At 41.5% G+C, this 26,891-nt stretch overlaps 1 protein-coding gene across 2 annotated transcripts; it reads right to left on the minus strand.

Annotated features, from left to right (window-relative positions):
* Window positions 1–7,519: 7,519 nt before the first annotated feature.
* Window positions 7,520–26,369, minus strand: Spryd7 (SPRY domain containing 7). 2 transcript variants are annotated; one of them, XM_042284984.2, is made up of 5 exons: window positions 26,096–26,360; window positions 20,980–21,096; window positions 17,900–18,066; window positions 12,204–12,306; window positions 7,520–7,939 (listed from the first exon to the last, which is right to left on the minus strand). In XM_042284984.2, the coding sequence occupies exons 1-5, from the start codon at window positions 26,199–26,201 to the stop codon at window positions 7,842–7,844; spliced, it is 591 nt and encodes a 196-aa protein (XP_042140918.1). In that variant the 5' UTR covers window positions 26,202–26,360; the 3' UTR covers window positions 7,520–7,841. The 2 variants fall into 2 exon arrangements, with proteins under 2 accessions (XP_042140918.1, XP_076401265.1); XM_076545150.1 differs by lacking the exon at window positions 12,204–12,306 and having other exon boundaries at window positions 26,096–26,369.
* Between the last annotated feature and the right edge of the window lie 522 nt (window positions 26,370–26,891).

Genomic DNA, 26,891 nt, shown 5'->3' on the forward strand with positions numbered 1-26,891 from the left:
TTTCCTTCTGGCCTGTATATAGACTTATATAGACTTACACTAAGAAACTAGCAGAGGGCTGGGGAGATCGCTCAGCAGTTAAGAGAAACCTGCTCTTGTGGAGGACCTAAGTAAAGTTTCCAGCACCCATGCTGGTTGGTCCACAACCGCCCATAACCCAGGTCTAGGTGACCTGATACCCTTCCCTGTCCTCCACAGGCACCTGAATTCACATGCGCGTGCACACACCAGAGAGAGAGAAGAGGAAGACGAAAAGAAGAGGAAGAGGAAGAAGAGGAAAAGAAGGAGGAAGAGGAGGAGTCAGGTTCCTGCCCTGACTTTCCCACAAAGATGGACTATAACCTGGAATTGTAGACTGAATACCACCCCCCTTCCTTAAAGTTGCTTTTGTCAGAGTAATTTGTCACAACAACAGGGAGCAAAACTAGAACAGAAATTGGTGACAAGAAGTGGTGCCGCTGCTGTGATTAACCTGCACTTCTCATGCCGCTTGAATGATGTTTTGACTGGGATATGGAAGCATTCGGTACTCTGGGCTAGAGAAATGGAATGCTGGAAGCAGAGCTCAATGGTCATCCTGCTGCCAGCTTAGATGGCAGGCAGTAAAGGGCCAGCGCATGAGGCTTCAGAGAGGAACAGAGAACTGGACTAGGACCCATTCATATGGCATTCTGGCCAAGGATCTGACTGCATTTTGCCTATGTCCTGAGAGCTTGAATGTGGTTCAGTATAAAGATGGAGGACAGGATTGTTTGATGGAGAGAATTTCAAGGCAGGTGCTATTCAGGCCAGTGCAGCTGTAATTGAGAAGCAGTTGTAACTGAGATCAGCACCATTGTAGTGAAACCTCCAGTGCTGTACTGGGACAAGAAAAAAGATGTTCCATTCTTGGGGGGATCCAAATTCATTTAAAGGAAGAGAATCTAAGCTGAAGGAATTCTCTGCTCCTCAAAAACAACTGCCTAGGAAAGTGTATCTGTGTCAAGAACAGCCAGAAGCTGATACAGCTGTGGTTCATGGGTATTAGGCAACATCTCCAACAGGCAGCAGAACTTAACTCGACAGTGTCTTAAGCATTATGCACATGATACTGGCTTAGAAGACATGAAATATGCAAGGGAAAACAAACACAAAGATGATGGATATGATAAAGACAATCCAGGCCTTGGATATGGAATTCGATAAGGAAGCAGAAATGTTGAAGGGGAATCAAGCTGAAATGAAGATGGGATTGAAAAACCCAATAACTCAATGAGAAAACTCAAGGGAAAGCCTTACAATTAGAATGAATTAAGACAGAATGTCAGGACTGGAAGATAGAGTATCTAGAACAAATAAGCAAGGAACATACAGGAAATGTAGGACCCCCATAAAACAAAACAAAAAGCTTTGAATTCGAAGTATAGATGAGAGAGAAAATCCCAAGTCAATGGCACTGATCAGATCATCAACAAGATCACAGAAGAAAGTTTCCCCAAACTAAGGAAAAATATACCCATACAGATACAAGCACCACATAGAACACTGAATAGACAAGACCAGAAAGGAAAATCCACATGGCATATCATAGTTAAAATACTAAGTATACAAAGAAAGTATATTAAAAGCTGTAAGAGAAAAAAACATAAGTCACATATAAAGGAAACCTTTAGGAGCAACAGCTGATTTCTCAAAGGAAACCTTGAAATCCAGAGAGCTTGGAGCAATGTGTTACAAGTCCCAAAAGACTATGATGACCATCCCAGACTAATATAGCCAGCAAAACCTATCTAGCATGAATGAAGGAGAAAGAAAAGCTTCACATAACATAAATACCCTAAACATTTTATATCCAACAAACTAAACCCAAAGAAAATATAGGAAGCAGTATTTGGGGTTGAAAAGAGGGATGAGAATAGCAGAGAGACTGTGAAAAGAATTATAAAGCCATAATTATTATAATACAAACTACCACTAAGAACAGAAACACCACCATCAAAAATCAACACCGCCATGACCACAATTAACACACATATTTCAATGACTTTAAATATCAATGGCCTTGATTCTCCAGTCAAAAGACACAGGCTTACTGAATAGATCAAGAAACAAAATCCATCAGTGTCTACAAGAAACATGGTTTTAAAGATAGGCATGGCCTTAGAATAAAAGGATGGACAATGGTTCTTCAATCAAATGGGATCAGGGAGCAGGCAGGCATCACTATTCTAATATCTGACAAAATAGAATTCAAATTAAAACTAATCTGAAGATATGATGGGAGATACTTCATTCTTATCAAAGGAACAGTTAACCAAGAAGACATTACTATCCTAAACATATGTGTACCAAACTCTGGTGCACTCAATTGCATAAAAAATCTACTACTGAATTTAAAGGCAGATTAACATTAATCCTTTCTACCACAAAACTTCTAGAAATGATAAACAAATACAGCATTGTGGCAGAATACAGAATCAGTTTGCATAAAATCAATAGCTTTTCTATACACCACCAACAAACATACAGAGAAGATCATGGACACATCCCCATTCACAAAAGCATCAAATAAAATATCTAGGAATAAACCTAACCAGGAAAGTGCTGGACCTCTACAATGAAAACTTTAAGCCTCTGAAAAAAAGAGGTAGAGAAAGACACTAGAAATGGAAAGACATCTCATTCTCATACATCAGAATAAATAAATATTTAGAAATAAATATTGTGAAAATGACCATCTTTCCAAGAGCTATTTACAAGTTCATTGCAATCCCAAATCACCAAAATACTCATCTCATCCTTCACAGAAATAGGACAAGCCACCCTAAAACTCATCTAGAACCACAAAAGACCCCAGAGAGCCAAAACAATCCACAACAACAGTAACAACAACAAACAGTGCTAGAGGGTTGCAATTCCAGATTTGAAGATCACTGAATGTCTACATACAAAATGAGATTAGACCAGCATCACACACAGAAATCCAACTGGATCAAAGACCTAAAAGTAAAACCTGAAACACTGAAACTGTTAGAAGAAAATAGGCAATACCCTCCATGTCACAGATGTAGGAAAGGGCTTCCTGAGTAGGACCCCATTTACCCAAGGATTAAGGCCCAACAATTGACATGAAACTATTACCCCAGTAGTCAGAAGAGCAAAGATCAACAAAACAACCAATAACAAATGCTGAAGGGGATGTGGGGGAAAAGGACCCTCATCCACCATTAGTAGGATGGCAAACTGGTGCAGCTACTATGGAATCAGTATGGAGAACTGCTGTGGGATGGTCTGTATATCAAATCTGTTGCTCTGATTGGTCAATAAATAAAACACTGATTGGCCAGTGGCCAGGCAGGAGGAAGTATAGGCGGGACAAGGAGGAGAAGAATTCTGGGAAGTAGAAGGCTAAGTCAGAGAAACTGCCAGCCGCCACCATGACATGCTGCATGTGAAGACACCGGTAAGCCACAATCCACATGGCAAGGTATAGGTTTATGGAAATGGATTAATTTAAGATATAAGAACAGTTAGCAAGAAGCCTGCCACGGCCATACAGTTTGTAAGCAATATAAGTCTCTGTGTTTACTTGGTTGGGTATGAGCGGCTGTGGGACTGGCAGGTGACAAAGATTTGTCCTGACTGTGGGCAAAGCAGGAAAACTCTAGCTACAGAGAACTCTCAAGAATAATCTACTGTATGACCCAGCTACACCCTTCATTGGCATATGCCCAAAGGACTCTACATCCTACTCCACTGATACTTGCTCAGCCATGTTCATTGATGGCTCTATTCACAATAGCTAGGATATGGATACAACCTAAATGCCTTCAACCAATAAGTGGATAATGAAAATGTGGTACACTGTGGAATACTATTCAGTTGTAAATAAAATGAAATCATTGTTTGTAGGTTAAATGGATGGAAAGATCATATTGAGCAAGCTAACTCACGCAGACCCAGAAAGACAAATGTTGCATGTTCTCTTATTGGAGGCTCCTAGTTCTAAATCTTCAGATATGAGTGTAGTCCTCATTCCTCAGCGAAACTTCTCTTTGCAACAGATGGAGACCATTACAGAAACCACAACAACCAAAATGTAGTTGTGGAATACAGTCCCAGTGGATATACATCTAACAAGACAAGTCCCACACCTATGACTAAGTGAACATTGTTCTCTGAAAGGGGAGTTGAAAGATTGGAAGCCCAGGAAGTTTGCAGTGAGACTATGTCTCCAAGTAATGTCAGAAGCAAGACACTGAAAGTATCACTAACATGACTAACTAAACATGTGTTGAACAAGGACAACAGATATGTGCTGTAGGATGGTCTGTATGTCAAATTACTCTGATTGGTCAATAAATAAAACACTGATTGGCCAGTGGCTAGGCAGGAAGTATAGGCGGGACTAACAGAGAGATGAAAAGAAAGAACAGGAAGACAGAGGGAGTCACTGCCAGCTGCCGCCATAACAAGCAGCATGTGAAGATGCCGGTAAGGCACGAGCCACATGGCAAGGTATAGATTTATGGAAATGGATTAATTTAAGCTATAAGAACAGTTAGCAAGAAGCCTGCCACAGCCATACAGTTTGGAAGCAATATATGTCTATGTGTTTACTTGGTTGGGCCTGAGCGGCTGTGGGACTGGCGGGTGACAGATTTGTCCTGATTGTGGGCAAGGCAGGAAAACTCTAGCTACAGACATGCCAAAGTGGACAAGGGAAAGATGGCCTCAATCCTACACAAAGAACTGGAGGCAACTAAGGAATGCTGAGAGTAGGAGAAATAAGTCTTCCCCAGGGAAGAGTACACAAATTGGTTATCCAGTACTAAATGGTCAGCCCTGCAAACATGCACAGATGAGTTAACTTTATACAGACTGGAATATACATGTATATACGTCTACGAATGTAACAACAATTAATGAAAAAAGAGCAAGGAGGGGTATATGGGTTTGGAGGAACAGGAATGGGGTGGGGGATTGATGTGATTATGTTATAATCTTAAAAATAAAAGAAAAATAGCAACAAAGATACATTGTATAATACATGTATAAAATTGTCAAAGAATAAATACAGTATTAGAAAAAGAGACCAGAGACCATTTCAGGCTGCCAGAATTCCAGATTGGTGCCTAGCCCAATCATCATCGGAGAGGCTTCCACAGACAGCTAATAGGAGCAGAGACCCATAACAAAACACTAGGCGGAGAGAGAGCCAAAATTGGAGATCTCCATTGGGTCCCTCACCTTGGAGCTTGGGGGACCCCATGGAAGAGGGGAATGAAGAATTGTAGGAGCCAGTGGGGTGGCAGATACCAGGAGAACACAGCCCACAGATACCAACCAAGTAGCAGCGATCACAGAGCCTGCATGGGTTTGCACTAGGTCCTCTGCCTAAATGTTATGATTGTTAGCCTTGTCTTTTTGTGAGACTCCTAACAGTGGGAGTGGGGGTGTCTCTGATTCTTTTGTGTGGTCTTAGGACCCTTTCCTTCCTACTGGGTTGTCTGACCAAGCCTTGATATGAGGGTTTGTGCCTAGTCTTAACTGTATCTTGTTATGCCGTGTTCAGTGGCTATCCCTGGGAGGCCTGCTCTTTTCTGAAGGGAAACAGAGGGGTAGATCTGGGGGAAAGGGTAGGAGGGATGGAGGGAGGGAAAACTAGTCAAGATGTATTGAAAACAATAAATAAATAAAACAAAAAACAATGTAATAATTTTAAAAAGTTAGCTTTTAAAAATATAACTAAGAGTTTGGGGCTGATCAGATGGCTCAGCCATTAAAAGCACTTGCTGCTCTTGTAGAAGACTGAAATTTGGTTATCAGGACCCACACTGGGCAACTCACAACTGCATGTAACTCCAGCCTAAGGGGATCTGATGCACTCTTTGGACTACTGTGGGTACCTGCATGCAAGTACACATATCCATAAACACACACACACACACACACACACACACACACACACACACACACACACACACAAATAAAAATAAATCTAAAAACATAACTAAGAAGTGGATATATTAGGACCACTAAAGGTAGTATACTTAAAGTAGGGAACTCTCTTTTCCACATACTACTTTTTTTTTTTTTTTTCTTTTAAGGCAGGGAGCATTTCAGTACATAGTCTAGTCTGGCCTTAAATTTGTGAGCTTCCTTCCTTAGTTTCCCAAGTTCTGGTTTTTTGTTTGTTTTGTTTTGTGAATAAAAATTCTTAAAACAGAAAGTCAGATGAAGATGAATAAATAACACATATCAAGCTGAATTCTATGTATCTTTAGAGGTAAAATGTGGGTTTAGTAAAAATATGTTTACAAAACACATTATCAAATGTTTGTCTACCAAATAACAAATATGAATTGTTCATAACTTAATAGCTTCTGGGATAAAAACAAAACAGCCTACCTTAAATCCTCAGAAAATATACATCTTGTAATCCCTCTCAAATTAGTGTGCACAGGTTCCCGAATGCCACTTCTAAGTCTCTCTTTAGGAGTCTGGGTTGGTTCTGAGAATGTTCCCTATTATAATGAGTTCCTCAGTGATCCTGCTGGTCTGAGACACCATGAAAACCACTGCTTCACAGTAAAGGCAGCTATGTTTATTAAGTATCTGATAATTAAAGCATTTTACACAACTATCAATAGTTACAGGCCCTCAGAAAATCAGTATGATTACCTACCTTTTGCATAAGGTGGGAAACCACCAGAGCCCCAAGGCTCTAAGGAAACTCATCAGAGGGCAGGAGATTGGGCAACTGTTCTTTGCATTCTAACGCCCATGTGTTCCTTGCCCCACACACATGCGCCATACCACTTGTGATGCATCCTGACTATGCTTATTGGAGGAGAATGGACCTGAAGATGTGGTCATTTCAGTCAGGTGTTAACTAAAGGACAGGGACTCACAGAAGACCAAAGACTCAGGATTGTCAGGACTCACTTATCTCAAAACTTCTAAAATTATTACCATGTAATAAAAACAAAACAGAAGAATGTTTTAAATACAATATTGAATAATCCTTAATAAGTGTTTATTATTCCTTACAGCAAATACACAATTAGATTTTTTTTTTTTGATAGGGTCTCCCTACATAGTCCTTGTTGCCTTGGTATTCATACTTAGTATATGAACCAGGCTAGCCTCAAACTGTCTCCCAGGTGCTGTGTGCCACCACACTTGGCTCATTCAGATTTAAAGCATCATAACTCTTGTAAATGCCTGCCAGTGTACTACATACAATCAACCACTTCTTACTCAGCTTGATAGTTTTCAACAAGATGGTCTGATAACTAGAGTTTCTCACCTTTCAAAAAGGCAACAGAAAGCAGTGATATAACACAGCAAAAGAAGCAGGTTGTTTTAAGAAAAGTGGTCCATGAAACAGAGGAAATATGTTAGCAAAGCTAAGCTGCCAGATATATAAGTTACTGCCGGTTCAATTTATCAAAAAGGACAAGGAGACAAAAAATTATTGGCTTACAGATGTGATGACTCAAGCTCAGAATGACAAAAAAAATCACTCAATTACACATTACTGTCAAACAAATACTTTATATAAGAAAAATCCCTTTAAATATTTATATACATGTTACCACGTAATACTGTTAATCAAACCCATGGTTTATTAGTTTAAATAAGATTAAATAAGAGGCCCCAAATGCTGATTTTTCTATCACAATGCCTAGACATTTTAAATCCAACTTCAGTATGGTATGATGAATACATGGGTCCCTTAGACAACAGTAAGAAGAGAAATTTCCAGAATGTGTTCTCATCTCTAGATCAGGGAGAGCTTTATTAAGTGGTGAACGCTTGTGTGGTGGTGCAGAGGTGCAAGTTTTGAAAACAAACATTCAGAAGATCTGCTGCTCAAACAATATTTTTTCAAAACCAGGTGGAGGAGTATGATAAAATTCACTGAACTGGCAATCCAAAATTGCACTGTCATCAACTAGAAGAGAGAATAAGAAAGAAATGAAATTAGAAGAATATTCAAATGCACACATAATTATAAAACATACTGTTTTCAGGTGGGGCTGTAACTCAGGGAAAGAACACCTGCTTAGCAACAGTCCTGAGTTCTAGCATCATAAAACAATTCTCCTAACATCATAATGTTTAAAAAATTTTAAATTTTTTATGTGCATAGGTTTTGGCTTACATGTATGTCTGTATACTACTGTGCATGCCTAGTGCCTGGGAAGGCCAGAAGAGGGCACTGGATCCCCTGGACCTGGAGTTACAGATGGTCCTAACAAGAGCAGCAGTTAGTGCTCTTAACCCTGAACCACCTATACAGTCCTTAATATCATATTAATTGTCAATAAGAGTAAAAACACCAGCCACCTGGGTTATGAAGTCTTCAAAAATTGTTATTTTTTTATTTGTGTGTGTGTGTGTGTGTGTGTGTGTGTGTGTGTGTGTGTATTTATGTGTGCATGAATGGTACACACTCAGAAGTTAGAGGACAACTTTCAGAAGTCAAGTTCTCTCCTTGCACCATGTGGATCCTGAAGATTTAATTTTGATGTCAGGGTTGGCAGCAAAGGCTTTCATCTGCTGAACCATCTAACTGGCCTTGGGTTGCAAAATCTTTAGGTAAAAATACCCACAACAAATTCTGCCAAAAACATATGGAGGTTATCAAAACATTATTAATAATAATCCCAGCCACATATGGTGGTATATGTCTGCAGTCTCAACTATGTGGAAGGCTGAGGCTGGAGGATCTCCTGAGCTCAGGAGGTTGATGCCACCTGAGGCAATGTGGTAAGACTCTGTCTCTCTCACTATCTCTTTCTCTCTTCTCTCTTTTTTCTTAAATTTTTTTATTTTATTGTTTTTTTTTTTTCTCTTGTGGCTCAGCTGGCAAAGTTCTTGCCTACTGTGCACAAAACCCTGGGTCTGGGTTCATATAAAACCAAAAGTGGTGGCACACACACCTGTAATCTCAGCACTGAGGAGGTGAACAAAGGAAGATCAGAGGTTCAAGGTCATCCTCAGCTACATGGTGAGTTTGAGGACATCCGGAGATACATGAGACCCTGTCTTCAAAACGAAACAAAACAACCCCCTCCCAAAACCAACCAAACAAACAAATAAAAGCAAGCAAGCAAACAAACAAAAACAAAACAAAATAAAACACTGGGCCAGAAAGATGGCTCAGTGGGTAAAGACGCTTGCAGCCATAGCTGATATCTTGAGTCTGAATTCCATAATCACATGGTGGAAGGAGAACAATGATTCCCCGCTGTGGCTGCAAGTGCCTTTGTCCACTGAGCCACCTTTCTGGCCCAGTGTTTTAATTTTTGAGACAGTGCCTCATGTAGCTGGGCATGGTGGCACACACCATTAGTCCCAGCACTGTGAGTAGAAACGGGTAGATCTCTGAGTTCAAGGCCAGTCTGCTCTGTCTATCAAGCAAGTTCCAGGACTAACTTGTTTAAAATATTAAGATACATTTACATTTAAAAGAATTTCTTTTAAGCTTACTCAGTATGTAAGAACACTAATCGACATTGAATTTAAATACGAAATTTTTGTTTTGTTTTTTGAGACAGAATTATGTATATAGTTCTAATTGTTCTGAAATTCATTATGTAGATAAGGCTGGCCTTGAGCTCAGAGATCAGCCAGTCTCTACCTCTCAAGTGCCAGGATTAAAGGCTTGTGCCACCATGTCCAGTGGCACACTTCTGTACTCAAGTAGCACATATACTAAAAGTGGATAGATACAGAGATTAGAACAGCCCCTGTAAAAAGACAATACACAAATTCTGAAGCATTCCATTATCCTCAAGATAGGGCCACACATGGAAAGGACTCATGAGTCTCCCATCTCTCCCTGAGAAGCTATCAACAGTGGATGAATGCTGAAGAAGGGCAAGGCATTCTTCAGTGGTGTCCCACTGGTAAGCTCTAACTTACCCCAGTAACTAACCCACGTCCATGCTCATGTAGGAAACCTTAATGAAACTCAGTGGGTCATAAAACAGTAGCGGAACAAAAGACACAAAAGTAAGAAGTGGTGCCGGGCGGTGGTGGCGCACACATTTAATCCCAGCACTCGGGAGGCAGAGTCAGGAGGATCTTTGTGAGTTCGAGGCCAGCCTGGGCTACCAAGTGAGTTCCAGGAAAGGCACAAAGCTACACAGAGAAACCCTGTCTCAAAAAAACCAAAAAGAAAGAAAAAAAAAAGTAAGAAGTGGACTTGTTGGAAAAAGGGGCTCAGTGGGAGGGGATAACAGAGGGTAATGGGGGTAAAAATGACCAAATGTACTACACATACACATGAATTTATCAAGGAATAAAAAAGAAAAAAAGCATATACACATTTTTGCATATAAAAATACAGAAGGCAAAAATCATTGAAAATGAGTTTTTAGGAGAAAGGAAGACTACTGGGACACAACTGAAAAGCAAATCCCAGCTTTGGTTATCATTAAGTATTTATCCCCTTGGCTGCACCCCCTTCTCACACACTAGCCTATCATTATTATAAGAGGTTAATAATAGATTTTATTATAACCCAAATCTAAGAACTTAAATAATTAAGGCAATGTTTTAGACAGTAAGCCACAGAAAGAAAGTCACATATTTATTGACCTAAAGTTGTCAAGACAAGTAATAAAAGCTGAACAGAATGATAAAGGCATTAGTTACATGTTTTCAGAGCGACAGTTCCTATGTGTCTCTGGCTGGCCTGGAACTCTGAGAGATGGATTTGCCTCTGCCTCCCAAGGGCTGAGATTAAAGATGTGTGCCACCTTACCTGCCTGAAGACCTTAGAGTTTAGAGATAAGTATAAAATATTTACTAACAAAATGATGTGTCTGACAGACGCCTCAGAGTAATCCAAGGAGGGCAAGAAGTGCTGGGTAGAAGAACCCTGAATGGCTACGGATGGTGACCAAGTACCGAGGGCTCAGTATAATATTCCCTTTACTTCTGTGAAAGTTTCAATTTTCCATAATAAAAAAAATTAAAGGAATTAAGAGTCATCTACACTGCCTGATTCTTAGGAACCAATTCATACAAAAATGATAGCACTTATACATACCCGCTTATCAAAAGCAAAGCAGTTAATCTGAAATTATTCTAAGTCAAAATTTCTCTCAGAAGAGTGATAATGTTTAGGTAATTTTATAAAGACAATAAATGCTCAATTCACATAAAATTATCTAGTTCCAAAACACTTGTTACAATTTTATTTCCTGGTCATCTAATCTTCACTAGTAATTAGTAGAAAAAAAACTGTGAACTCAGTGAAGTTTGAACTTTCTAGAACATAAAACTACTCCATAGGTGGCTGGAGAGACGGCTTGATGGTTCATGGCACTAGCTGTTCTTCCAAAGAACCAGGATTCACTCAGTTCCCAGCACCCGACTGGCAGCTCACCACCATCTGTAACTCCAATTCTTCTGGCATCCTCCGGCACCAGGCACGCATGTGGTGCACAGACACACACTCAGGCAAAACACAGATCACATAAAATTAAAACAAACAAGCCGGGCGGTGGTGGCGCACGCCTTTAATCCCAGCACTCGGGAGGCAGAGGCAGGTGGATCTCTGTGAGTTCGAGGCCAGCCTGGGCTACCAAGTGAGTCCCAGGAAAGGCGCAAAGCTACACAGAGAAACCCTGTCTCGAAAAACCAAAAAAAAAAAAAAAAAAAGATATAATAAAAGGGTACACAGTTGTAGATGGCTAACTACAACCACTATATTTAACAAACTTTTTAATATGTAGGGAATAAACCTGTGTGGTAGCACACACCTTAATTCCAGCATTTGGGAGGCAAAGGCAGGTGGATTTCTGTGAGTTTGAAGCCAGCCTGGTCTACAAAGTGAGTTCCAGCATGGGTTGTTACACAGAGAATCCCTGTCTTGAAAAACAAAACAAAACAAACAAATAAACTATATATATATTGTATATATTTATATATAAATATATAAACAAATAAACTAAATATATATTATATATATTTATATATAAATTATATATATATATATATATATATATATATATATATATATATATATATATATAGTATTATCCTTAATTCTGCAGGTAATGTAGTGGTCTGAGTACATTCCATATGAAATGTCCTTATTAGCAACTTGTTCAGACTTCTGAATGATAGCTATAAAATTAATATAAATAGCCAAATAACAGTTAACATATATCTACTAATAGATGAGTAACATATTAGCTTACCATATACAACTGGATACACTGTCCCTCGTATACCTGATGCTGGACAATGCATGTTTTTCCCATTCAAATACACATTTAATTCTACATGGTCATATGTAATACCCTAGGAAGGAAAGAAAAAAATTTAAAGATAAAAATATAAATGTTGAACAAAAACCTGAATAACCTAAAGCACCAACTGAGAAGCATGCACACAGAAACTAAGTGTGGGATCACAGGAGCTTTTATCATGGCTGACAACCCGGCAGACCACTTTAACTAAAACATTACTAGTGATTATTGGGGAGGGGTTTTACAATGTAAAATTCCAATTGGAGGTTAAACAATGATAAGAGTTTAAATTACAGTATATTTAGATAACCTGAATTTAATTATTTAAATAGTAAGAGTAAGCCCATTATGTCATGAATACTATTTTAAATCCATAAAGAAAACTGTGGTCTTTCTCTAGAATTTTATCTGATGGGAAAAACACTGTTCCCCATTAGGGACTACCTGTCACTCTTTTCAAGTCATGAAGAGATTAAATGATACATATTATTTCTTTAAAATTTTAATCGTTTTTTTAGAAATATTTTTATTATTTCTGTATCTGGTTGTGAATGTTCACATAAGCAGGCAAGTATCCAAGGAGGCCAGAAGAGGGTATTGAATCCCCTGGGGCCACCCAACATGGGTACTAGGAACTGAACTCCGGTCTTTAGAGGAACAAGTACTCTTACCCACAAAGCTTCCCCAGACAAGTTGTTTCTAAGAAATCATACATTTCTCTCTTTTTACCCTGGTCTCAAAGTAAAACCAATATGTACAATTCAATATGAACTGAGTGTCCAGTTAAAAAGAATAGTTTGCAGGTTTAAAAAAAAAAAGAATAAAATGCATTGCTGTATACAGCCTGCACTGTGAAGCATTATTCTAGGCATTTCATACTTAGTCATTTAATGCTCACAAGACAACTATATCCACTTAATGGGTGAAGCAGATGAAGCACAGAAAGGTTAAGTAACTTACCTAAAGTTGCACAGCTAGAAAGTGGCAGAACTGAGATTTAATCCATAAGGTTGGCTTTAGAACACTCTTACTCACCATGCCATATACTACTTTTCTTTAAAACGTTGTACAATACAGGTTGGAATCCTCAGTCAGAAATATGAAATGCTCCAAAACCTGGAACTTTCTGAGCCCTGAGACTACACTATTATACCACACATGGAAAATTAAAAAACTGATGCCGTATAATAGACCACAGTCAAAACAAAGGCACACTAAAAATACCGTGCAATTTAGGCCAACAAAATGGCTCAGCAGGGGAAATGTACTTACACAGAACCTGACTCTGATCCTGGACCCAATGGCAGAAGGAGAGAACTCCTACAAGTGGTCCATGTTATGTGCAAGCCACCCCCTGCTACAATGTAAATAAAGTTCTAAACACCTTACAGTGGCTGGGCACGGTGGTGCACATCTTCGATCCAAGTGGATTAAAGTGGATCTGAGTTCGAGGCCAGCTTGGTCTACAGAGTGAGTTCCAGGACAATCAGGGCTACATAGTGAGACCTTGTCTCAAAAAATAAAACAAAACAACAAAAAACCACCTTACACTCCAAAGATGCTCAGTGGTCACACTGGCTGCACCTGCAGAGGACTGGGTTTGGCACCCAACACCCACATGGCAGCTTTAATTCCAGGTCCAGGGATCTGACACCCTCTTCTGGCTGCCACGGGTACTAGGCATGTACATGTGCACATAAATGCAGGAAAAATGCCCAGACACATAATAAAACAAAATAAAATATATAATACAGATGATCTCCCAGCTGAGTATATAGATAGATTCCACGCTTACCTTAGTTAGGTCCCATCACATCAAGAACTCTCACTGTGTGTATATATAAGAATTCTCACGTCAAACAAAACCAGGGAGCTGGAAATACTTCTAGTCCCAAGTATTTCAGATAAGGCATAATGAACCTATAGTTACTAACTAGTGGTAATACTAAATCTTTCTCTTGAAGAATTAAGAACAGAAGCACCATGGGCTGGGGAGGCAGCCTATGTGAGACCCGAGGTTTGAGACCCAGCACAACAATAACAGTCATTTTTAAAAAGGAAGAACAAGGGCTGGAGAGATGGCTCAGAGGTTAAGAGCACTGACTGTTCTTCCAGAGGCCCTGAGTTCAATTCCCAGCAACTACATAGTGGCTCACAACCATCTGTAATGAGATCTGGTGCCCTCTTCTGGCTTTCAGGAATACATGCAAGCAGAACACTGTAAACATAATAAATAAATAAAAAAAAAAAAAGGAAGAACAAACAGAGGCCAGAGAGCTCTTCCAAATGATAAACAACCCACACACACACACACACACATCCAAAAAAAAAAAAAAAAAAAAAAAAGAACCACCACCACCAAGGAACAGATTTCTGGATAACTGGATGTGGCAGAGAGCTTTCTAGTATGCCCAAAGCTGTAAGTTTGATCCCTGCACACTGAAACTGGGTGTGGTAGTGTATGCCTGTAAGTTGGGGTGAGGCAGTCTTTGAGAAGCTAAAGGTCATCCTATGTAGCTACTTAGCAAGTCTGTGGCCAGCCTGGGTGACATGAGACCCTCTCTTAATAAAAAAACAAACATACACTGAATGATTGATTTGAGGTGGAGTCTCACCCAGTAGCTCCGGCTAGCCTGGAACTCAGTTATGTAGAGCTCAGACAGGCCTTGAATTCGAGGTGATCCTCTTATTTCTGCCCCTCCAGTTCTGTGATTATAGGTGTGACCCATCAAGTGGCATTCTTAGATCTGTTTAATATGTGGTATTAGTCATCTCAATGAATAAGATGGGACAAGAAGGCAAAATATGCATCAGCTCAGTATTACAATGAAGAAAACATCTGTTTCAATTTCATCTTTTATTATAACTATGTTGATAGCCTCAACTTGACAGCAAAATTCTCTTTCAAGAAATAATCAGTTAGCTGGGCATGGTGGCACACTTGTTTGATGTGTGTCAGCACTCAGAAGGCAGAGAGGCAAGCAGACTGCTGTGATTTCTAGGCTAGCCTGGTCTACACAGTTTCTATGGTGATATTTTATTTGTACTGAAATGTGATTTTATTTGTATGTTAATAAATAAAGTTGCCTGGGGGTCAGAGCTAAGAGCAAGCCATAGCAGAAGCCAAGCGGTGGTGGCGCATGCTTTTAATCCTGATCACATGACAGGCAGATCTCTGTGTGTTCAAGGATACAGCCAGCATGGAGACACATGCCTTTAATCTCAATACCAACCATAGAAGACCTGGAGGTCTGTATAGATAGGCAGTGATGAGGAGGTCATGTGGTTGGGTTTATGTGGGGCGTTTACCCACCACCCCCACAGCTTCCCAGAGTTTTCTTGAGTGCGATCAGCAGGAAATATTAGATAGAAGGATTTATAGCAGAGAATCTTGCGGAGATAAACAGATAGAAAATAAAGGATAGCCTCGAGAGGGCCTGGAACCTATTCCAACGGGGCCCCGACTGTCTCTGGTCCAGGGTTTTTATAGAGACGCCAAGGGGTGGAGCAAAAGACCTCCTCCCCCAGCACAGCCAAGTGCAGACCATCTCAGACACCTGCACTCAGGCCCGTGGTCCTGATCATCCTCTATTCGGACCTGCTGGGTAAAGCCACAAGGAACCCCAGAACGGGCTCCCACAGGTTTACAACCAATGAGAAGGCAGTACAGAAAGTCAATAAAAAGACAAATACACAGGAAGTAGCTCTCTTTCTGAGAGGAAGGACAACAGCGGGAGCGAAGGGTAAGAAAGGTTTTTTTTTTTGGTTTTTTCGAGACAGGGTTTCTTTGTGTAGCTTTGCGCCTTTCCTGAAACTCACTTGGTAGTCCAGGCTGGCCTCGAACTCACAATGATCCACCTGGCTCTGCCTCCCGAGTGCTGGGATTAAAGGCATGCGCCACCACCGCCTGGCTAAGAAAGGTTTTTTTTAGTATCAGCTCTTAATTACTGCTCTGACCTCTTGGGCTTTTAACTCTGCATTTAGTTCTGTGTTTCTTATTTAATAAGACTATTACATCTATGAGTTTCAGGCCAGTTAGTAGGACTGCATAGTGAGACTCTACCCCAAAAAATTATTTATATGAGGATGCTCCATATGATGGATATCTGGTAAGGACCTAATATACAAAATCAACTAGTTTTAGTTTGCTTTTTATGCTCTGATGAACTTCATGACCAAAAGCAACTTGAGGAGGAAAGGGTTTATTTCATTTTACTGCTTATACTTCACCATGATGGGAAGTCAGGGCAGGAACCTGGAGGCAGGAATTGAGTAGAGGCATGGAGGAGTGCTGCTCACTGGCTTGTTTTCCACAGCTCATTCAGCTTGCATTTTTATATGATAGAGATAGGAACACTTGTGTTCAGATGCCACTGTCCACAGTGGGTTGGACCCTGGTACACCCTCAAGTTTCCTCTTCCCAGATGACCCAAGCTTGTGTCAAGTTGGCAAAACAACAAAAAACTAACCAACATACAACTACTTTAAAAATGAAAAGCAGACTTTATTAACAGTTTATGCCTTTTGTCTCTTTTTCTTTAGCAGGTAATCTTTTTTTTCTCTTTTGAGACAGGATCTTGCTATATAAGCCAGGCTGTCCTGAAACTTGCTAAAACTACTAGTACCAACAACCAAACTGAAACAAAAAAAACTTCTATAAGCAAGCTTTGAGACTGTGTTTTGGACAAGGTCTCACTATGTAACCCTGGTTGTCCTGGAACTCACTATACAGAATGGGCTAGCCTCTAACTCATAGATGTCCCTGCCTCTGCCTCCTGACTGCTGGGACTAAAGAAGTGTGTCACTACGCTCTGTTCTAAACCTTCAGATTTTTGAGTCCAGTTCTTTGAAATGTTCTAAAAGTAGAGGCATTTAACAAGATTAAATTTAACAAAGATCAATACTTGCAGTAAAATGCTGTCATTTCTAATATGTTTGTCTTAGTTAGGGTTTCTATTGCTGTGACAAGGCACCATGACCACAGCAACTCTTATAAAGGAAAACATTTAACTGGGGTGGCTAACATTTTCAGAGGCACACATGGTGCTGGAGAAGACTCTAAGAATCCTGAATCTTGACCCTAAGGTAACAGAAAGTGGTCTGAGACACTGGATGTGGCTTGAGCATATATGAGACCTCAAAGTCCACCTCCACAGTGACACCCTCCTTGACTTCCTCCAACAAGACCACACCCACTCCAACAAAGCCACACCTCCTAATAGTGCCACTCCCTACGAGCTTATGGAGGCAATGACATTCAAACTACCACAGTTCCTACCATTAATAAGTGTAAAATATTTTGAGAGATCTCTGGCCTCAAAAATACCTGTAATATGATCAGAAAAGCTTTTAAAACTATGTGTCAAGGTTTGTCTGTGACAGTAGGATATTGCTTAGCAGCCAATCTGTAAATGATCTTGCTACATGGAAATACAGGGTCAGTCATCTCCATATCCTAGGCCTGGGCAGTGAAGCTGAGGTAGCAGTATCTGACAAGTGTTCTCTCTGGAAATGGTACTACCTCATTAGACCCAACCCCAGGGCTTTGGAATGAAAATTACAACACGCCATGTAAAACCATGTCTAGTCAAAACAACTCAAGTTTAATAATTTACAATGGACAGGAACTCTACCAGGAGACTCACCACTACATCTCCCTCCTGAGGAAGGCTGTTTGCTGGCAGTCTGTTTTTTTCTTCATTGTTGTGGTACAGGGCTCCATCATTTCTCATCACCAGACTATGCATGTCGCGGCCAAGAGGAATCTGGTTCAAGTTAACTTTCTGAGTTGCAACACCTATACCCCAGATTCCTAAAAATACAAGTTGAAATATATCACACAAATATAAAAGTTATTTTAAAAGGAAATATCATCTCTCTCTCTCTCTCTTTCTCTCTCTCTCTCTCCCTCTCTCCCTCCCTCCCTCCTCCTCCTCATCCTCCTCCTCCTCCTCCTCCTCCTCCTCCTCCTCCTCCTCCTCCTCCTCCTTCTCTCTCTCTCTCTCTCTCTCTCTCTCTCTCTCTCTCTCAAGTCAGGTCTCACTATGTAGCTCTGGTTGGCTTAGACTTGTAACTGACTATGTATACTGACTGGGTTGGCCTTGAATTCAGAGAAACACCTGCCTTGGCTCCCAAGTGCTGGGATTAAGGGTATATTCTTAATCCTTCTTTAAGGGTATATCCTTGTGTTTTGTAAAGCAAACCTTTTAAAAAGCAGATTGCAGGGCCAGAGTGATGGTTCAGCAGATAGTGACAAATTTGAAAAGCAGGTGAAAGTGAAAGGACAGACCCACGGATTCTTTAGCTGAGCTCTGATTTTCACACCCCACCAGATCATAAACACACAATAATAACAACGTTTGCTTGAAGTAAGCTGCAAAGTATACAAAGTTCTCTATAGGAGGTTAAAAGCTGTATTGCTGAGGTTCACACAATCATAGCTATGTTATCTTGGGCAAAGTACTTAACTTCCCTATTTCCTTATCTGTTGAGTCTAACAGTACTTACAAGGTGTGGTGGTTTGAATGAGAAGAGCCCCCATAAGGCTCATATATTGGTCTGTAGTTGGTAGACTGTTTAGGCAGGATTAGGAGGTCTGGCATGTGACCTTGTTGGAGGAGGTGTGTCACTGGGGGCAGGCTTTGAGATTTCAAAAGATTGCACCAGGCCCAGCCTCTCTGTCTTTGCCTCCTGCCTGTGGATAAGATGTCAGCTCTCAGCTACTGCTCCAGCACCATGCCTGCCTGCCTGCCACCATGCTCCACTCCATGAGGATCACTCTCTAAAACTGTAAGCAAGTCCCCAATACAATACCTACTTTAATAAGTTGACTTGGTCATGGTGTCTCTTCCCAGCAATAGAACAGAGCTAAGACACAAGGTAAGGAAAAGATACAGGACTACCCAAACACAGCACTTAGGATAGGCTGAGAAGTTTTTTTTTTTTTTTTTAAATGAGCAACTAAAGCACACACTGGGTATTTAAAAATGCTAGCTATTACCATTACTATTTTCTCTTAAGATTTTTTTTTAAGCACTATAGGGCTAGAGGTGGGAGCACACTTTGTGGCAGTCTCGGCCTTGGGCTCAATTCCCAGCAAAGCACACTCCTGCCCCCCTCTGTCTCTAAGAAATGTGAGGTTACTGTCTTCAGTTATATTTATAATGAGTAACAAGTATATCTGCTATGAACAATAACACAAAGAACACAAAGGTTAAACATGAATAAAAGACACCATCATTTTCTTAACGCTGGGGATCTAAATCCAGCACCTCACACATACTAGGTAAGTGCTCTACCACCAAACTCTATCTCCAGAAGCAGGCATTCTCTTCTCCAGCCAAACAAAATATCTAGTGTCCTGGACTTTTTGTCAAGCTGCCACCTTTCAGTTTTCATTAAAATCAGAAGAAATGCTACACACGGAAGGAGCTTTGAATTCTATGCTGTCAGTACTCATTCTGGATTGACTGAATCCATCAGAAAGTTGCATGCATGTCTGGATCTGACTATCTTGACATGAGAAATACTCTGACCTGTGTATAGTTCTTCTCCCCAAAGAGACAACTGTGAGAATGACACAGGTGACAATAATGATTTTATAACATTTGCAGACAGGATTCTGCAGTCTCCTTACTCCGAAGGACTGTGTACCAGATTACTAACACTCCAACAACCATCTGTCCTAGGGATGGCACTGTGGAGCGTATCCCTGACAGAAAAATCCACATCTAATTTTTTACTAGGTTTAAGGCTCAAACATTATTTGCTTCTTTTAAGAAGAAAAATATATTTGGGAAGAAAGACAACAGTAATTAGGACAGTCCACAGCCAGTGAGGAAACTTACAATAGCACAGTAGACAGACCTGGATTTACACCATTCACTTAAAAAACAAACAAACAAACAAAAAACACAGTATTTAACTACTTTAAGAAACCAGCTCCAGAAGTACCATATTGTCTAGGGAACAGGACTCACTTATTCCATATAGTCTTCTTACTCTGCACTTAGGTCACTCATGAAGATTTCACAGCTTTTACTAAAAACAAAAACCCACCAATCTCCCCACATGTAATACTGCTACAAGCTATGATCCTAATAGGCATACAGACTTGTCATATAATTCAAGAAACTCCATAAAATTGTAAAAAAGAAGTGTCCCTCTCAAAGGCCCATGTGGATCCCTGCTGGTGGATTCAACCATGGAGAGGTGACTACGTCAGGAGGGTTCTGCTACCATTAAGGGGTTAATCCCTTGGTGTATTTATAGTGGGATGGGATTATTAGAAGGTTGTGAAAAAGTAGGAAGTAGGACTTGTTTGGGAGGAAGGAGGCTACTGGGCGCACGCCTTTGCAGAGTCTATCTTGTCCCTGCCTCTTCCATGTCATTATAGATTGCTCTCATGAGGTGGGTAACTTCTGCAACACCAGTCTTTCCCCGTGATTTTCTGCCTCACTGTGGCTGGGAAACAACAGAGCCAGTGACCATGAACCTCAGAAATGAAGAACCACAATAAATCCTTCCTCTTGAAGCTGTTTTCTAGGGTGGCGTGTTGCAAATTGACTAATGTAGCCTGGATCACAGAGGGAAGACTTCAGTCCTGTATAGAAGAGTTCGTGATTTTTTCTTAACCATCTCCTGAATTTTTTTCATAATCAAAATTATCTTTGATATTCTAAGTAACTAATATTTAATAGTTAAGTACAATATAAACCATACGAACCAGTAGACTGGATTTTGAACTCAAAGTAGCTTTTGTTCTGATGTAGAGGCGCACTCGCTAAACAACCTCCGGTGCCGCAGATTCTTCTTCCATTCTTCACAATGACGACATCTGTTCCTAAACAACACACACAGACAGCATGTCACCATTAATCTGTATACTAACTGTGTACCTAAGAGGGGCCGGGTGGGGAGAGGGCGGGTAAGCACAAGAGTGTGGTGATTAAAGGTCAGTGCAATGTCTTCCTCCACAGCTTTCCACCTTATTTTCTGAGATGGAACCTGGAGGAGATTGGTTAGACCGGCTGGCCAGTGAGCCACTTGGACCTTCTTGTTTTGGCCTATCAGTGCCTCAACTGCAGACATGTACTGTCATGCTTATCTTTTTGTGTGGGTGCTGGGGAATCCAAACACAGCAAGCACTTTAGCCATGAAGCCATTACCCCAGACCCTGTTCAGTAATTCAGACAACAACAACAACAAACCAGGAATATTGTAAGTCTCCTCAAATATGGGGAATATTGATAAATTATTTTAAATACTCAGTTTTCTACTTTTTGAGAGACTGATTGTATATAATATTCATTTGTAGCAACAAGTCTTTTTCAATTAAGTTGTTTCAAATAAACTAAATTATGCTGAACATTTAAATTATTTGTAAGGGGTCAATGAGATGACTTATCTGGCAAAGGCACTTGGAACTAAGCCTGATGACCACCGGAATCTGATCTCTGGAACCCACAGGTTGAACTGACACTCAGAAGGTGTCCTCGGACTTGATATACAAGTCATGACATGTGTGTACCCCCATACATGCACACAAAATAAATAAAACGTAAAACATTTATGCCAGGCAGCCGTGGTGCACACCTTTAATCCCAGCACTCGGGAGGCAGAGTCAGGCGGATCTCTGTGAGTTCAAGGCCAGCCTGGTCTACAGAGAGAGATCCAGGACAGGCACCAAAACTACACAGAGAAACCTTTTTCAAAAAAATAAAATAAAAATATTTATAAGTAAAAGGAAACTAACTCATTTAATTTTTAACCAATCAACAAATTAGATAATTTAACAATTTTCATTTAGGCCAAACCATAAACACTTAAAAAAAAACCACTTAGTATATTGGTACAATTTTCAATTCTAACCAAATGCATTAAGAGAATCTATTAAAAGACAGCTGAGGGTCTACTAGACAGAAGCCATTAACCACCAGTCTTATACTTACTCTTCCTCCTCACACTGGAGTGGTCAGGTAAGAGCAGAGGAGTGAGTACATCCACCATGGGAAGGTCTGGCTTTATGCTGAATTGGCTGACACTGAAAAGTACTTAGTTTTACGATCTTTACATGTTCACTAAGAGAGCTTCTGTTAGGCACATGGCAAAAATGTAAGCAAGTTGTTTGTTTTGAGACAGGGTCTCTCTGTATTGTCTGTACTAGCCTCCAACTTTTGACAATCTTGCTCTCATGATGGGATTACAGATGTGTTCCACAACGCCTCACTATAAATAAGATCTTAACATCATTAAACACACTTTATTTTCATAGAAAATTTTAGTTTCATCTCAAACAACTTCATAGAAGATAATAAAATAATACTGCTTTTGAAATGTGAACCTACTAATACTTTGTTTCTGAATTTTGGCTTAGGAAAGTAAGTCCATCAGAGATCATGAAGAGCCAGCACAATTCCCATATGTAAGAAAAATTTAACATTAATACACATGACTCTCAAGGTCTATGGCCTTTACTATTTCCTCACCTGTAATAAAGCTATAAGCCAAGCAGATACAAATATTAGGACTAGGTGGCACTCCTCCAGAGGGGCTAATAAAATTAGACAACTGTAATAAAGGGCTGAGTTCCTACTTAAACAAAATAAAACGATCACTCTAAACCGGTCCTTTTAAGATTATACACTGTTAAGGTTAAGTAGATTTTTTTGTTTGTTCAATTAAAATTTTAAGGGCTGACACCTGCCACAAGGCCTGAAGATACCTGAGTTTGACCCCTGGAACACACATGGTAGGAAAAAACTAACTTCTGTAAGTAGTCCTCTGACCTCCATACATACATACACACACACACACACACACACACACACACACACACACACACACACACACACACACACTTTGATAAAAACCCAATTTCTGAGCTGGAGAGATGACTCGGCAGTCTCAGGCACTTGCACCAGATCTAACAACTCTCCATGTGTTGACTGGAGAGTGTACTTCCACATCACAATCCATAGAAGGGAGTAGAAAGGTCCTTAAGGCAGGAACCTGGAGGCAGGAAGTGAAGCAGAGGCCACAGAGGAGCTGTGCTTACTGGCCTGCTCTTACTGGTTTGCTCAACCTGCTTTCTTATGCAACTTGGGACAACCTGCCCAGGGATGGCATCACCCTGAGGTCCACAACAATCACTGGTCAAAACAAAACAAACCCTACAAACTTGCCTACAGTAGGCAATCTGGATGGAGGCATTTTCTCAACTGAGGGTCTTCTTCCCAAGTAACTTCAGCTTGTGTCAAGTTGCCAAAAAAAAAAAATAACAATAACAAAAAACAACCAGAACAAGTACTGTCCTTTTCAAAACAGCTACCCTGAAAGGCATCTGTTCCTAAACAAGATGTTTAGCAGAGTGGTGGTGTCAGAATTTGAGAGGTAGAGGCAGAGGCAGAGGCAGGAGGGACTCCATGAGTTCAAGGCCAGCCTGGTCTATAGATCCAGGACTGCCAAGGCTACACAGACAGGCAAACAAACAAACAATCAAACAAACAAACAGAATTTAAAGGTATTTATTTAAGTACGGAGACTCTGTACTACACTAGACACTTAAGAATTAAAGTACTGTAAATTTGTATTGATGTTGTACAAGGTACTGAACAAGGACTTGCTTTCCTAAGCCAAAATTCAGAAATTTAATAATGTAAACATTATTAAATTTGTAAATTAGTTTATTTGATTAAATTATTTGTTTATTATTTTAATTTACTATTACAATAATAAACAGTAATTTACTAATTTACTAATAGTCAATGAAATTATGTACAAAACTCTAAAATGGTCTTAAGTAATGCAATATTGCTTATATATTTCCTAAAAAGAAAAAAAAGAAAGAAAGAAAGTTGGACATGGTGGTACACATCTGTGGTCAAAGATATGTGGAAGGCTGAGGTGGCAGGGTGGCTTTAGCCCGGGAATTGGAGACAACCTGAGCAATTTAAAAAGACTGCCCCCTTTAAAAACCAAGTAACAACAACAACAAACCCAACCAAACAAACAAAAAAGCCCAAGTATATTCTTTAGGTTTTATAATTTTTCCATATCCAAATACATACAGTATGTTTCTCTTGTTTCCAACTTAAGATCAATTCATGTTTGAATCATTCTTCTAATGCAACACTCCCCTTTCTTTTATTGTGGTTCTCATATCAAGCTTTTCTGTGTTTGAAGAATTTGAATTTATTGGAAGACAAGTTAAGAAAAAACTTCGCGGGGCGGTGGTGGCGCACGCCTTTAATCCCAGCACTCAGGAGGCAGAGCCAGGCGGATCTCTGTGAGTTCGAGGCCAGCCTGGTCTACAGAGCAAGATCCAGGACAGGCACCAAAACTACACAGAGAAACCCTGTCTCAAAAAAGCCTCCCCCCCCAAAAAAAAAACAACCCCCCAAAACAAACAAACAACTTCCATGGAAGAAAAGAAATTAGGAGATGATATCACTGTGCTCCACTCGGTACCTGAGGGTGCTTGCTAGATAACACTGTAGAAAGTTAGTTCTTCCTAAAGAAGACAGAGACCTGAGAGAATGTTCTAGAGAACAGAGAGCACAGCAGAGGCTCAAAAGTCCACTATGGTCCTCTATTGTTATCCCAAACTCTCCTGTCGCCATATTCGTCCAGTGAGTGAGTAAACTAAATAGAAATGTTTCCTGAGAGAAAGGACAAGATCTGAACATCTACTGTCTAGTGGTAGGTAAGAAAGAATTTAGCAGCGTGGTGGTGTCAGAATTTGGGAGGCAGAGGCAGAGGCAGGAGGGACTCCATGAGTTCAAGGCCAGCCTGGTCTACAGATCCAGGACAGCCAATGCTACACAGACATGCAAACAAACAAACAAACAGAATTTAAAGGTATTTATTTAAGTACCGAGACTCTGTACTACACTAGAGACTTAAAAATTAAAGTACTGTAAATTTGTATTGGTGTTGTACAAGGTACTGAACAATGACTGCATATAGTTTTGCAATAGAAAATATAATGGGCAATGTTTCCAGAATTGTTGATTATCTGGGCAGAAGAGAGTTTTGCTATCAATATTAAGAATGCATGTGTTACTTAAATACACTGTCCTTTAAATTTGGGGAAATCAAAAGTGCACCTAGTTTATTGTAATAATCCACAAAAAGACAGTAGCGGAAATAATTATACTGGGAAATCTCTCCTGCCTGGACAATATTCCAGAAGCTTGGAACTATACGGGGGGGAGTTGTAAAAAAAATCTAAAAAGTGAAGTAATGGTGTATGGGAAAAGATGCTACGGAGGGGGAGAAGAATGTTGGATGAGAAATTATTAAGCCATTGGGAACTGGAAAGAAAAAAACGTAGACGAGAAGGAGCAAAGTGCTGTTCTATTTTGCAATCGCTTGATCCGAATGCAAGAGGAGCGTCAGATGAAATTACAGCGATGCCAACAGTGACTAAGGAGTCCAGCAATGGAGATCTTGGTGGGAGTGGTAAGGTAAGACCTGAGGTGTCACCCTGCCTTCTGCAACCGGCCTGGTCTGGGCTTCAGGGAGTGAGGGGGAAATGACTCCCCCAGAACAAGCCTCAGCCTCTATTCGACAGTGCTGAAGACAGGATTCTGCAAACACCGGGTGACACCCGACACCCCGGCACGGATGGCGGGCGCCCCCGCATTCCTCACCTGGGAACACCTGACTCCTCAGGAGGAGATGGAGTCAAACCTCCCTCGGACGCTGACAGGGCCCCGGCTCGGTGGCCGCCGCCAGCGGGGCCACCGGGTGTCCCGGCGGCTGCGTGGTCACGTGGTCCCCGCCCCCCTGCCCTCGGCCCCCCGGGGCCGTTGGGTCCCAGTCCACAGGCCCTTGCTTACCCATGTGCTGCGTGTCCAGCTGGACGGCCGGCATCTCCTTGAGGGGAATGTGGCCGGTCCCGCCGTCCCTGCAGCAGCGCAGGCAGCACCAGGCCGACGCGGCCATGGCGCAGCTACACCGACCCGCCGCTCCGCCCGTGCCCGAGTGTTTCTGGGTCGCGGGAGCTCCGCAGCCCGCACAGCTACGCCCCGGCGGGGAGGCGAAGCCGCGGCTGAGGAAAGGTTCCCGGTGGAGAAGCGAGGACTGCCTGGAGGGGCGGGGCGGGGCGGGGCGGGGCCGGAGGTGGGCGGGGCGGGGCCGGGAGGTGGGCGGGGCCAGCTGCCGACGGACTACCGGAGGGCGCGGCGGGCAGGCAGGGCGGTGTCCGCAGCTGAGTGGGGCCAAGTGGCCTGACTGACTGGGAGAGGGGGCGGGGCCAGTGGCCTGACTGACTGGGAGGGGGCGGGGCCCGTGGCTGACGGATGGGAGAGGGCGGGGGCGGCTGTGGTTCCGGAAGTGGGCGGGGCCAGTGGCCTGACGGACTTGGGGCAGGCGAGGCGGCGTGCGCCTGCGTGCTGCGATGTCATTCCCCCGCCTCGAGGCGGCCCCTGACACTAACAGGTGAGTGGCTGGGAGCCGCTCCGGTTCTCAGAGGCTGTGGTTCTGGTGTTGGTTTGTGTTTCTGAAGGGGTCTTGCTGTGCTGCCCAGGGTCTGGAAGTCCCGGCCTCCACAGTAGCTCCGTGCTGCTGACTCGTGGTTCCGTACTGCCCGTGTGTGTCTGCGTGTGTGTGTCGGCTCCGCCGCCCAGGGTGTGT

This window comes from Peromyscus maniculatus, chromosome 9 (assembly GCF_049852395.1).
Source record: "Peromyscus maniculatus bairdii isolate BWxNUB_F1_BW_parent chromosome 9, HU_Pman_BW_mat_3.1, whole genome shotgun sequence".
NCBI classification, from domain to species: Eukaryota; Metazoa; Chordata; class Mammalia; order Rodentia; family Cricetidae; genus Peromyscus; species Peromyscus maniculatus.

Excerpts from the sequence above, each read along its gene's own strand:
- Spryd7 (XM_042284984.2), bottom strand. The coding sequence starts at position 26,201 with ATGGCCGCGTCGGCCTGGTGCTGCCTGCGCTGCTGCAGGGACGGCGGG. Across the intron at positions 18,067-20,979 it reads GTTCAAAATCCAGTCTACTG|GAATCTGGGGTATAGGTGTT; the intron begins GTTCGTATGGTT and ends TTGTATTTTTAG. Across the intron at positions 7,940-12,203 it reads AGTGTATCCAGTTGTATATG|TTGATGACAGTGCAATTTTG; the intron begins GTAAGCTAATAT and ends TCTCTCTTCTAG.